Here is a 13071-nt window from a genome sequence, read left to right on the forward strand (position 1 = left end):
GTCCGGATGAATAGCCGACTCGACCTTCGTTGGCCAGGCCGGCGTTTAAATTGGACGGACCTTATAGCTCCGACAAAGAACATTGCTGGAGATCCCAACCATAAAACAACCACCATCTGGGGATGATGGATGCTAACGCTGAGAATTCCTTGAATGCACGTGACTATTACTAAAATAATTTACAAAAAAAACCTAGTAGGATTCAGGAACTAAAACGAAATTACAAATACAGGGGCGTAGCATCGGGTATCTTAATTGAGAAAATAGTCCGATGTGACTAGTTACAGTCTTAACAGAGATGATAGGACGCCTGGCCAAAGAAGTAACAAAATTAAACAATTTAGTAAAGAACAACGTAAATACAAAGAACGAAATTAAAGAGGTCGCTCTAAGTCTAAAACTACAAACAGAAAGACTAAACTCCAAGAAGATACGTAATTTAATGGAAAAATGGACCGAAACTGAAAAAGAAATTAAAGGAAAAATAGCAATAAGATGCCAAACAGACTGTACAGACAAATTAGAAGAAGGAATAATAGGTAAAATAGGACAAATAAAAAACGATAAAACCTACGTGGAATTAATAGAGACAGATTGGCCAACTACGACCTACAGAAAAACGAAAATAAAATATGGAAATCCGCTACTACCTGAAAACATTGAGGACATTATAATTATGATCGATAATTCTTCTGGCATTGACAGAGGGTTAAAGAAATCTTTAGTACAGGAACATCCCCCCTTGATGGGTAAAATATCACAAGGGAAATTGGAAGGCGGGAAAATTATACAAATAACAAACAGGATTGAGGACGGTGACGATACGGAGGAAAAAATATTGTGGGTCGCAGAAATACCAAATAAAGAAAAGGATGAAATGAGTAGAAGCGAATACGTATTGAGACTTAAAAATATTGTTGGGAAAATAGGAAGCAAGGTCGAAAGTAAAAGCAAGGAAAAAATTGGAATAGGAATAGAAGGGGTGACAAATGAAACCATAATAAGAAAAATCTTAGAAGATTTACTAAGAAATACGAATCTGGAAGCGAGTATATACAGAAAGCGAGAAAGAAAAAGCATCACTGGACAGGAAGAAAGTGAAATAGAAAGAAATTCGGATAGATGGTATAATGAAATGATAGAGATAAGAACAGAAGAAGAAGAGGGAAACGAAACTTATGCAAATGCAGTAAAAAATATGAAGAACAAAATAAACATAAAGAACTACTACCTAAAAATAGCGAGGCAAGAGACAACAAAAAGAGGATTCTTAAAGTTAAAAATAACTAGCAGAGATCAAAGAAATATAGAAAAATTGAAACAGGACATGAAAAAAGAACTAGACGGAAAGGCCAAAGTGCAGGAAATAGTAAAGAAAAAACAACTCACAGTTAGAGATATAACAAGAGAAATAAATGAGGAAGACATAAAGGAGGCAATTGGCAAAAACAACGAAAACGTGAACCAAAAGGAACAGGAAATAAAAGTTGAAATAATGGCGAAAGAAAACAAAAACGGAATGAGGTATGCATACATTGAAACGTCAGAAGAAATGGGTATTAGACTGCTGAATGAACGAAGAATAGAGATAAAATGGAATAGATGTAGAATTCTGGAGAAAATATCACCGAGTAGATGCAATAACTGTGTGAAAATAGGACACAGAATGAACGAATGCGGGGAGAAAGTCGGTGCGGAAAGGAAATGTTTAAGATGCAACAGACCGGGACATACAGCAAAAGAATGTAGGGAAACCCCCTTTTGTGTATCATGCGGAGAAGAAGGACACAGGACGGATAGTATGGGTTGTAGACACTACAGAAATCTAGTTGAAAAAATGAGGACAGAAAACGAGAAAAAAAGAAAATTAATAAAGTAGATGTTAATTAGAATATTACAAGTGAATTTAGGAAGAAGAAAGGGTGCTATGGATCTATTATACCAAACAATAAAGGAAAAACAAATAGATATCTGCCTAATGTCTGAATCAAAAAAGGGGAAAATGGGGGATGAATGGATAAGGAATAGAGAGGGGGCAGTGGCAATAAAAATCTGTAATGGAAGAATTAAAGCGAGTAAAGCGATAGAGGGAGAGAGGGGGTTTGTTGGGGTGGAGGTTAAGGGGGTGACAATATACTCCTGCTACTTTTCACCAAATAAAAAAACAACTGAATTTGAAAAATACTTGGAAGAGCTTAAGAGAAAACTGAAACAAAATAGAAAGAATGCAATAGTAGCAGGAGACTTTAATGCCAAGAATATAATATGGAACGCGAGTAAGACGGAAGAAAGGGGAAAAATTATGGAGGAATTTATGGCGGAAATGGATATGATAGTGTGCAATAGAGGAGATAAGCCAACTTTTGAAACAACAACAGCGAGTTCAATAATAGATATTACAATGGCGTCAAATAACGGAAAGTGGAAGGTAAGGGACTGGACAGTGGGGGAAGAAGAGAACCTGAGTGATCATAATAATGTTTACTACATACTAGAAAGAGAGACACTAAATACAGAAACGAAAAAGAAACTGAAAACAGAGAAGATAAGATGGAGGATTAACGAAAAAAGTAAGCATAAATTCCAGGAGAAACTAAGAATGGTATTCGACAAGGTAGACCACGAACTAACAATAGAAGAATTAGAGAACATTATAAAAAGGGCAGGAGAAAATACAATACTGAAGCATGAAACACTGAATAAAAAAAAGAAGTATATTGGTGCACAAAGAACATAGATGAAGCCAGGAAAAAGTGCATTAGAGCAAAAAGAGCCAGTTGCAGAACGAATGAAAGGAGGGAGGAAACAGAAGAAAATCGAAACAGAAAAAGGAAGATCTATAAAGAACAGAAAAGAGAACTGAAAAAAATGATTAGAAAATCAAAAAACAATGAATGGAAGAAACTTTGTCAGGAAATAAACGAAAATCCATGGGGGCAAGGATATAAAATAGCATTAAAAAAAATAAAGAAGTTTGAAAATTTGGAAATGAATATAGAGGAAGAAAATGAAGTAATAGAGGAACTGTTTCCGAAGAGGGAAGAAGAAAATTGGGCGATCGGGAGAAGCGACGGCACGGTGCGGAACCGTGAAAAAAGCCTCGAAAAAAGCGGAAAGCAACCAGGTGATCGAGGAGCTTAAGCTCCTCATCAACGCCATGTTCCTCGAAGGGAGGAACCTAATGGCTCTTATTAGGGCCAATAGAAATACCAAGCGCGAGATTAAGCAATCGGCGCGGAAAATCCAGGGCTTTACCGATAAGCTGTATGAGGGGGAACAAATCTTCCTCAAGCAAGCAGCAAATATCGGTGTGCCAAAAAAATCGGTCTCGATAGCATCCATCGGGACCCAAACGATCGGCACGGCTAATCCGCAATCGCGCGAGATTAGCGTCCAAACGGGCGAAGAATCGGCGGTCGAGCAACTCCCGTCAGAACATTCGTACCAGGCCTGGAAGCAATGCGAATCCAGGACTTGGTCAAACACCGTGTTTGCGACTACTTCGGTGGTAATCGGGAACCCTCTGGAAGACAATCTCCCAGAGGAAACAAAAGTCGTCTTCGTCGAACAAGACGACCGCGAAATGACTGAGAGTATTCAGTCACAATTTAAAAGCCGCCACCCGGAACTCGCGGAATTGGATGATTTTGACGTCCTCGAGCAGGTCGTGAAGATCAAATCAAAAAAAGCGGATAAATCCTCAGGACAGAGGATCATCAAAGTTAACGTCCCGATCAAAGAAAGGGATATTTTCGAGAAAATGGCCAAATTAAAGGGCGAATTCGGCTACGAAAAAATGCTAGCGCTACATCACGTAAAACGGATGTCGCTATTAAGCTTCAAGAAAATGACGCAGTTCATTTTCCGCGACGGGCTGAAAGTTAGGATCTTCACGACCCGCTCGAAGACGTCAGAGGGAAAAACGCCCTCTCAATCCAAACGAAAAACTTTGTGACGTACGCGATCGTCGTAAACAAGCAAAAAGAAAGCGCGGCGGAGACAATAAGAAAAATAAACACGTCCCTCGGCGGAAACAATAGCAGGGACAAAATCAAGACCATCAAAACGAACGGCGAGGGTAATCTAGTCATTACCTTGGACAAAGATGATACGGCGCTGGAGAAAATCGGCAGGGATATCGAGAAGTCCCTCGGGAAAGAAAGCGTCCGTCTCCTCAAGGAACGTAAAGAGAAGGCCTCGATCTTCATCAGGGGCATGGACGCCGCAGTCTCTAAACAAGAGGTTTTCAAGGGACTCAAATCGGTAGTCCCGGAACTTAAAGAGACGGACGTCGCGATCGGGAAAATGCGCCCGTACGCGAAATCCGAGGAAGCGGTCACCGTGCGACTCCCGGAAGAGCACGCGGAAAAAATCCTCAGGAGTCGTCTTCGAGTGGGACTCGTGAGGTGCAAGCTGGAGCGGCACCTCAAAATCGAACGGTGTACGAGATGCTGGGCGTACGACCACGTGACGTCCAGCTGCAACGGTCCTGACCGCAGGAAATGTTGCTTCCGGTGCGGAAAACCGGACCATTGGGGAAAAAACTGTCCCAAAAAAGAGGAGGATTGCACATGCGTCCTCTGCAAGGTAAAGGGGCACTGGCCGAGGAGCAGCAAGTGCTCCAAATTCCGCGAAGCACTTAACGGCGCGCGAGCAGCTAAGAGGACCAAACAACAACGTCGGGACTTCCTAAAACGGCGCGAAACGGCCGTGGACAACGATACGACGATCACGGAAGATCGTTAATAAAAAAATCGGAATAAACAAACTTTCTTTCCCTTTTCAAAAAAAAGCGTACTTCCTAAAACCTTTTTTCTCGACAACAACTTTATTCTATCTGGTTTAGTTTTGTTCATAAATAATTTGCAATAAAATGAAAGTAAAATTCAAAACAAAAATCCTACAGATCAGTGCCGATCGTTCGATTAATGCGCACGACATGGCTTGAAGCGGCTAAGCGAAATGTCGATTTAATTGTGGCCAGCGAGCCAAACAAAAATCTAATAAAAACAACCCTAAATGGATGGGCGACAACTCGGGTGATGTAGCCATCTGGGCGAGAACCAACAATGCGAGGTTCTCGAAAGTAACGCGCGGAAACGGCTTTATTGTACTCTTCGGAAAAGAGTATACAATTATTGCCGGATACATTTCGCCTAACTGCACAATGGAGCACTTCGATCGATATTTGAACGACTTGCAACAAGCGGCTGCCGGCCGACACGGTAAATTAATTTTAATGGGCGATTTTAATGCCAAATCTCCGGACTGGGGTGCATCGATTGAAGATGCCAGGGGCGGGGTGCTGTTACAGATGGTGGGAGCCCTAGAAATGGTGGCTCTCGACACGGGAGAACCCACGTTCTCGTGCATCGATGTCACATTCGTGAGTCTGGGACTTGTAAATCACGCACTTTATTGGCAAATCCTAGAAAATGAGCCATGTTCGCCGCATAAATACATATGTTTCGAAATTGGCAGCATATCGGCGCGAAAAACTCGATTGTCTGGTTGTTACAAGCCAGACAAGCAGAAATTCGTGCAAGCCTTCGGAGATCTACTGGAACGTCGTCCCGAAGTGAACGGCGGAAAAGAGATTTCCAAGGTCATGAAAGACGCTTTTCGGGCGGCGTGCGCGGAAAACCGCAACGTCGCAACAGGACAGTCGAATCCGTACTGGTGGACGGAACAAGTCGAACAAAAGAGAAAGAATTGCCTGAAAGCCAGACGTCGTGCGATTCACGCACGCGGAAATCCGAATGTCGCGGATGTCGAAAAGGAGGCGTCGTGGCAACGGTACAAAGACGCGAAAAAGTCCCTCCACAAGGAGATAAGCTCGCGGAAAAAAGCGAGCTGGACCGAATTGTGCACGAGACTCGACGAGGATATCTGGGGAGACGGCTATAAGATCGTCATGAGAAAGCTCAAACCCGGAAATCCTTTCGAATTGACGGCCAAAAGAAAATCAGAAGTCGCGGAACACCTTTTTCCGAGGGGCCCCGGCCACATTCCGGCAAAGATAATGCCAGTCGTTTTCGTGCCTTTCTCGCAGGAAGAGGTAAAAGCGGCTGCTTGCAAATTAAAGAACGCAGTAGCCCCGGAACCCGACGGTCTGGGGGCGGAAGCGGTCAAATATAGAGTCGAAGCGTACCCGGAAACGTGGCTTCGAGTGCTAAACTAACTGCTGGAAAACCAGGAATTCCCGGATTCCTGGAAAATAACCTACTAAAACCGAACAAGAATAGCGAAGAACTGGGATCGTACAGGCCTATTTGTCTGATCGATGCTGCGGCCAAGCTGTACGAACACCTCATCAAGACCCGTCTTGAGGAGGAACTGGCGGCAAAAAATCCGCTGTCGGAAGTACAGTTCGGCTTCAGAAAAGGAAAGTCCGCAATGCACGCCATGGAGCGAGTCATAGAAGTGGCCCGCGATGCAAAAAATCAGCGTCGCGGAGAACGTTGGTACGCGTTAATTACGTTAGACGTAAAAAACGCGTTCAACAGCGCCTCGTGGACGTGCATAATCAACGAAATGACGAGAAGAAATATCTCGAACTATTTAATAAACGTAATAAAAGATTACTTCACGAATAGAGTCGTAAAAATAGACAAAGAGACCAAGTTCAACATGGCGATGGGCATACCACAAGGTTCGGTACTCGGGCCGCCGCTGTGGAACGTAATGTACAACCCCATTTTGAAGGCGGGCCGATCCGAGAGGACGACGCCCATTGGCTACGCGGACAACATCGCGCTCGTCGTCTACGGCTCCGATAGGGCGGAACTAATCGGCGAAGCGGACGGTGCAATAAACCGTTGGGTGCAATGGCTGACCGACTATTCGCTTCGAATAGCCCCCGAAAAGACCGAAGCGGTCATTTTGAGCGGAAAAAGGAACAGAAAGGATTTATTCTTTCTGGCGAGCGGCGTCCGAATCGACCCTCGAAAATCCATAAGATATTTGGGGGTCGAATTCGGCGGAAACTTGTACCACGCGCGTCACGTGGAAAACATCTGCGACAAAAGCCTAAAGAAATTAGGTCTACTGCAAAAGATCATGCCGACGATGGACGGTCCGTCCACGCAAAAAAGATAGCTGCTTTACGGAGTGGTACAGTCGATGCTTCTCTACGCAGCCCCGATTTGGGGATGGATGAAGAAAATCAAAAAGTACGCGCACATGATGCTGAGCGTGCAAAGAAAGGCACTTCTGAGGGTCATCTGTGCGTATTGAACTGTATAATTCGAAGCGGTACAAGTCCTTGCTGGCGTCCCCCCATCGATCTCCTCCTGGAAGAAAGGACGTATCTCAGCGTCCTTCCGAGGGTCACAGGGATGGACAGGAAATCCATCAGAAAGGAAACCATTCGGAAATGGCAGGAACGATGGACGAACCTAGAAGACAAGGGACAGTGGACTAAGAAATTAATCCCTGACCTGGACGTCTGGGTATCGTGCAAACACAGACGCCTAAATTATTATTTGACTCAGGCTCTGAGCGGGAGTTAGACAATAAGTTATTACGTATATTAGGAAATATGATAATAAGTAAACTAAAAGAAATTGTTCTAGTAGGATATAGGACCCAATTACGCCTTATAAATTGTTAATGCTTATATTGCTTATATTATATAGGGGAATATAAATAGGGAAATTAGATTTCGACGCCATTCTTAACCTAGGTTGTTCTACATTAAAGTAGCTAATTAGAAATTTTGACTATTAAAATTTTTTAAAAAGTTTACTTGTTTAATAAAAACCATAACTGGCGCAGTCGGTAGGATTGTGCGGTAGTGTTTCAAAAGTCGAATCGTCCGACGAAAGGGACACTATCAGGAGTTTTTCCTTCATTGGCACAATCAACAAGAACATCCAGGACGGGAATCTGGAAAGGAGATTGAGCAACAAACCAGCCACTACCCTCTGTTAAGGACTTTAGGTTATTGTTTCTTGGCGTAGTTTGCTTAGTTAATTTGTTTTGTATTTTTATCCCTTAAGTTACGCCCATGGGCATCGATACGTATTTGAAGGATTCCATCTGGGCGCCAGACCATCGTACCCATCAGGCCATATCGAAGGGCTCTTTATGGCTGGGAAATACGCTACTAGTCAAAGGAAGCTTTCTAAATTGGACCTTTGCCGCGATCCGCAATTCGGCGGATCGCAATACTTCAATGAAAGCGACTTGTATAGGTATTTGCCAGATGGCGGCGATCTTATGACCTTAGGCGCGACCATTGCCCGCAATGGCGTCTGGTATTGGTGCGCCCCTGGGTGGAGTTCCTCGGGTTTAGTACTTAAGGGATGATCGCAGTAATTTTGCTCTTTTTGACCAGTGCTCGCTCTAGACATGTGATCGTAAACGTAACTCGTAATCTTCCCAACTAAGCAAACTCCCACTTCATACTTAGACCAATACTTTACCATTATTTATATAAGTGAAATTTAATACAGTCCACTTTCGTAAACCAAATTGTTGTTTTCGTGGTTTTCGTTTATCGAAGGAACCTCAACATTTTGGTCCTTCGAGCCGGATTCGGGCTCGTGGAAAATCGTTCGTCGTTTATATCGTGCTAGAAGTTGTTCTGTAGGCGTTGGTAGAAGTCGCTACACGTGCCAGAACAAGAAAATCATTCGTCGTCGTGGCTAAGTAAGAAGAAAAGCTTGGTGTGCTTGGATCATCGTGGAAGCTAGGGAGCTTTGTTTGGGAAGTGGGTAAGTCCTTTATCCTTATTTCTTTATCCTTATTGTTTCGTTTGTGCTACTCGTATCGATCAAATAATATCTTGTGTATCACAAATATCGTAGCTGCATATTTTGTAAAATATTGAATCGACCACAAATTGCAACCCGTAGTCATTTGTATTTGTGCTCATAGTAATTTATAGTTGAATATATCTAATTTGTTGAGACTATGGCATCCGCAGAGGAACTTAGAAAGTTAAACGTGGCTAGGAGGACATGCAAGGCCCAACTTACTATGTTTGACAGATTTATCGAAAGCTTTGATTTGGATAATGAATTAAATAGTAATGAAACTGATCGCCTAGTAGAAAGACTCAATAGATTAGATGATATTTTCGATAAGTTTGATGCAGCCCAAAGTGAGTTGGAGCTACACGCTACTGACTATGATGAAGAATTAAATGAACGGGATGAATTTGAAAGACGCTTCTGTGACCTAAAGGCTGCAGGCAAAGGTTTATTAAACAAATTTAGTAAGGCCGATAGATCGGCAAAATGCAGCAATGCAAATGAATCGATGCCTCCTAGTCCCTTAGCCGGCGTCAAGTTGCCAGTTATTTCGTTACCCACCTTTTCTGGTGATTATAAAGATTGGCTAGGTTTTCGGGATACCTATGTAAGCTTGATACACAATAACCACTCGTTAAATCAAATTCAAAAATTCCATTACTTGCGGGCGTCGTTGCAAGGTGTGGCATCCCAGGTTCTGGAAACTCTGGAATTTACGGATAATAACTATGATGTCGCATGGACAACCTTAAGCGAGCGATACAATAACACGCGAGTACTTGTACATATGCACATGAAGGCGTTACTCGAGATAGAATCGGTAGATAGGGAATCGGCTCATAAACTGAGGGATTTAATTGATAATGTAGGGAAAAATCTAAGGACGTTATCGGCGTTGGGTCAAAAAACTGAACACTGGAGTGATTTGATAGCCTGTCTCGTAGGTAGCAAGCTGGATCGAGTAACGGAAAGGCATTGGGAAGAGGCGAAGGGCAACAAGAAAGAGGTTCCCTCGTGGAAATCCTTGCGAGAGTTCCTAACAAATAGGGCAGACATGCTAGCCGCAATCGAGCGTCAAAGGGGCAGCACTAAGACAGAGAAAAATGCGGGATTCAAACACAATAAGGCAAGTGTTAAAACTTTCGTGGGAAGCGATTTGAAGTGCGTAGTGTGTAAAGCAAATCACCTACTAATTAATTGTCAAAGGTTCCTGGCTATGCCTCCCAGCGAAAGATTTAACAAAGCCAAATAACTCAAATTGTGTTTGAATTGTTTAAAGCCAGGGCATTTCGGAAAAGATTGTCGCGCAAAGCATTGTACCAAGTGTACGACTAAGCACCACACCTTGTTGCACTTTGAATCTAGTAGGGGGCAAGAGGCGATCTCCCATTCGGAGGAGAATTTGGAACATAGGGTTTCGTTGTCTGCACTAAGTTCGGAAAACCATGTCTTTCTGTCTACAGCTTTGGTAGAAGTTCGCAGTGCCGGGGGAGCGTGCTTGAAAGTACGCGCGCTTTTGGATTCGGGAAGTCAGTCGAATTTCATTAGCTCTTCGTTGTGTAAAAGGCTAAAGATAAAGATGGACAAATTTGAAATGCTAGTCGGAGGATTGGGTTTAAAGGCGTCGGAAATAACACACAGTTGCAACGTCGAGGTGTGTGCCCGACGCAGGGGTTACCAAGCTTCTTTGAAATGTTTAGTCTTGCCCAGGATTACCGGATTCATTCCTGGTGCCGTTGTGGATGTCAGTCGATTAAACATTCCTTCCAACATTACATTGGCGGATCCAGAATTCAATAGGCCTGGTCCCATAGACCTTTTAATAGGTAGCGAATTGTTTTATAGATTGTTGTGTGTTGGTCAAATTAGTCTTGGTCCGAATAGCCCCATCCTGCAGAAAACTAGGTTCGGCTGGGTCGTCTCCGGAGCGATGATGCAGGCTGGCATCTGCAGCACAGTCTGTAACTTGAGCGTCAATTCGAGGCATGGTGGCCGTGAAATCGAATTTGACTTGAAAAGGTTTTGGGAAGTTGAAGAGAACTTTGCTGAGACCAAGACCTGGTCGGCTGAGGAGCTTTCATGTGAGGAGCATTTCCAAAGAACGCATAGGCGTTCGTCCGACGGTCGTTTCGTTGTTGCTATCCCCTTCAAGCATCCTGTCACTGAGCTAGGTAATTCAAAGGAGAAGGCTCTCCAAAGGTTTTTGTCGTTGGAGCGTAAGCTCAGTAAGGATCAAGGGATGAAGGATGAATATTGCAAATTCATTCGTGAATATTTGAGCCTGGGGCACATGTCTCGAGTGCTTGATGAGGATGATAGTGTCGTCTACTACATGCCTCATCATCCTGTGATCAAATCGGAAAGCTGCACTACTAAATTAAGGGTTGTATTTGATTGTAGCATGCCTTCTTCAACAGGCAAATCCCTTAATGAGTTGCAAATGGTTGGTCCTGTCATCCAGCCCGATTTGTTCGACATTTTGATTCGTTTTCGTGAATTTCGTTTTGTAGTATCGGCGGATATCGCCAAGATGTATAGGCAAGTATTAGTTGAGCCTAAGCAACGAGCGTTGCAAAGAATTCTTTGGAGGGAATCGCCCTCAGCCCCTGTCGAGGCTTTCGAATTAAACACCGTAACATACGGTTAAGCTAGCGCCAGTTTCCTGGCCGTGAGGTGTCTTCATCAAATAGCCGAGGAGTGCGAACTTGATGTAGCATCTATAATAAAATCGTCGTTTTATGTCAATGACTTCCTTCACTCAGTAAATTCGATTGAGGAAGGAGTCAGCGTTTGTAGCAGGGTTTCGGCCGCATTGTCGGGCGGTGGATTCAAGTTGAGAAAATGGATTTCCAACGAACCTGCAATTTTGGGCTCCGTAAGTCAAGGAAGCGAGGACTTCCAGGTGCTAGACTTCAATGGTGATGATAGGGCTAAGATTTTAGAGTTGACATGGCAGTATTCGTCGGACATCGCTGCTTGTTCGCGATTCGATCCTCAATGTTTAGCGCCTATCATGGGTGACCTTCCACAAGAGCGCTTAACTGTTGGACGCGTATTTTCAGTGGTAGGAGCGGACTACATGGGTCCTCTCCATATCAGGGATAGAAAGGGTCGCGGCTCGAGGTTGTCCAAGTGCTACGTAAGCGTTTTTATATGCTTTGCAACGAAGGCTCTGCATTTGGAATTAGTGTCTGATCTCAGTAGTGAGTCGTTTTTGCTCGCTTTTCGTCGGTTTGTGGCTCGGCGTGGACGGCCTAGTCATGTTTACTCGGATAATGGCACAAATTTCGTTGGTGCCAATTGGGAACTGTCAGAGCTCGGCAGTTTCTTAATTAAAGAATCTCGCAATTTGGTCGATTCATGTGCTCGAGAAGGTGTGCAGTGGCACTTCATACCCGCCCAATCACCTCACTTCGGAGGTCTTTGGGAGGCTGGTGTCAAATCGGTAAAACACCACCTGAAGAGAGTGGCGGGAAATGCCAACTTAACGTTCGAACAATTGATCACTTTATTAGCACAAATCGAAGCGATTCTCAATTCCCGTCCTCTTTCTCCCATGTCTCAAGATCCCAATGACCTAACTCCCTTATCACCCGCTCACTTCCTGATTGGAAGAAGCACCACGGAGCTGCCCGACCCAGACCTGCAACATGTTCCTGCAAATCGGCTGTCTGTATTCCAAAGAATCCAATTAATCAAGCAGCACTTTTGGAAGCGATGGAGCAAGGAATACATCAGCGAACTTCAGCAGAGGGTGAAATGGAAAACGCAGCAGCAAGACGTCCAAGAAGGAGTGCTTGTACTCGTCAAGGAAGACAACTTTCCTCCCTCAAAATGGCGCATGGGACGAATTGTAGTAGTACATCCTGGCCGGGACGGAGTGAACCGTGTAGCTACCATAAGAACTTCCAGTGGTCTGGTGAAACGCTCGTTTAGTAAGATATGTCCCTTGCCGGTAGAGACTGTCGTTGAAGACGCTCCAAGCGCTTCAAGGCGGGGGGCATGTTAAGGACTTTAGGTTATTGTTTCTTGGCGTAGTTTGCTTAGTTAATTTGTTTTGTATTTTTATCCCTTAAGTTACGCCCATGGGCATCGATACGTATTTGAAGGATTCCATCTGGGCGCCAGACCATCGTACCCATCAGGCCATATCGAAGGGCTCTTTATGGCTGGGAAATACGCTACTAGTCAAAGGAAGCTTTCTAAATTGGACCTTTGCCGCGATCCGCAATTCGGCGGATCGCAATACTTCAATGAAAGCGACTTGTATAGGTATTTGCCAGATGGCGGCGATCTTATGACCTTAGGCGCGACC

General features: G+C 43.9%; 3 protein-coding genes across 3 annotated transcripts; all 3 read left to right on the forward strand.

Annotated features, from left to right (window-relative positions):
* Positions 1 to 298: 298 nt before the first annotated feature.
* LOC136418590 (myosin-2 heavy chain-like) lies at positions 299 to 4746 on the forward strand. Its single transcript, XM_066404693.1, has 5 exons — positions 299 to 1805; positions 1968 to 2614; positions 2731 to 3078; positions 3125 to 3814; positions 3886 to 4746. Exons 1-5 carry the CDS (start codon positions 299 to 301, stop codon positions 4744 to 4746), a joined length of 4053 nt encoding a protein of 1350 aa, XP_066260790.1.
* Positions 4747 to 5167: 421 nt separating this feature from the next.
* Positions 5168 to 6181, forward strand: LOC136418591 (uncharacterized). The gene has a single exon (XM_066404694.1). The coding sequence runs from the start codon at positions 5168 to 5170 to the stop codon at positions 6179 to 6181; it is 1014 nt and encodes a 337-aa protein (XP_066260791.1).
* A 2735-nt stretch (positions 6182 to 8916) lies between these two features.
* LOC136418592 (uncharacterized) lies at positions 8917 to 12765 on the forward strand. Its single transcript, XM_066404696.1, has 3 exons — positions 8917 to 9882; positions 10036 to 11398; positions 11447 to 12765. The coding sequence occupies exons 1-3, from the start codon at positions 8917 to 8919 to the stop codon at positions 12763 to 12765; spliced, it is 3648 nt and encodes a 1215-aa protein (XP_066260793.1).
* The last annotated feature ends 306 nt before the right edge of the window (positions 12766 to 13071 follow it).

This window comes from Euwallacea similis, chromosome 36 (genome assembly GCF_039881205.1).
Source record: "Euwallacea similis isolate ESF13 chromosome 36, ESF131.1, whole genome shotgun sequence".
Lineage (NCBI taxonomy): Eukaryota > Metazoa > Arthropoda > Insecta > Coleoptera > Curculionidae > Euwallacea > Euwallacea similis.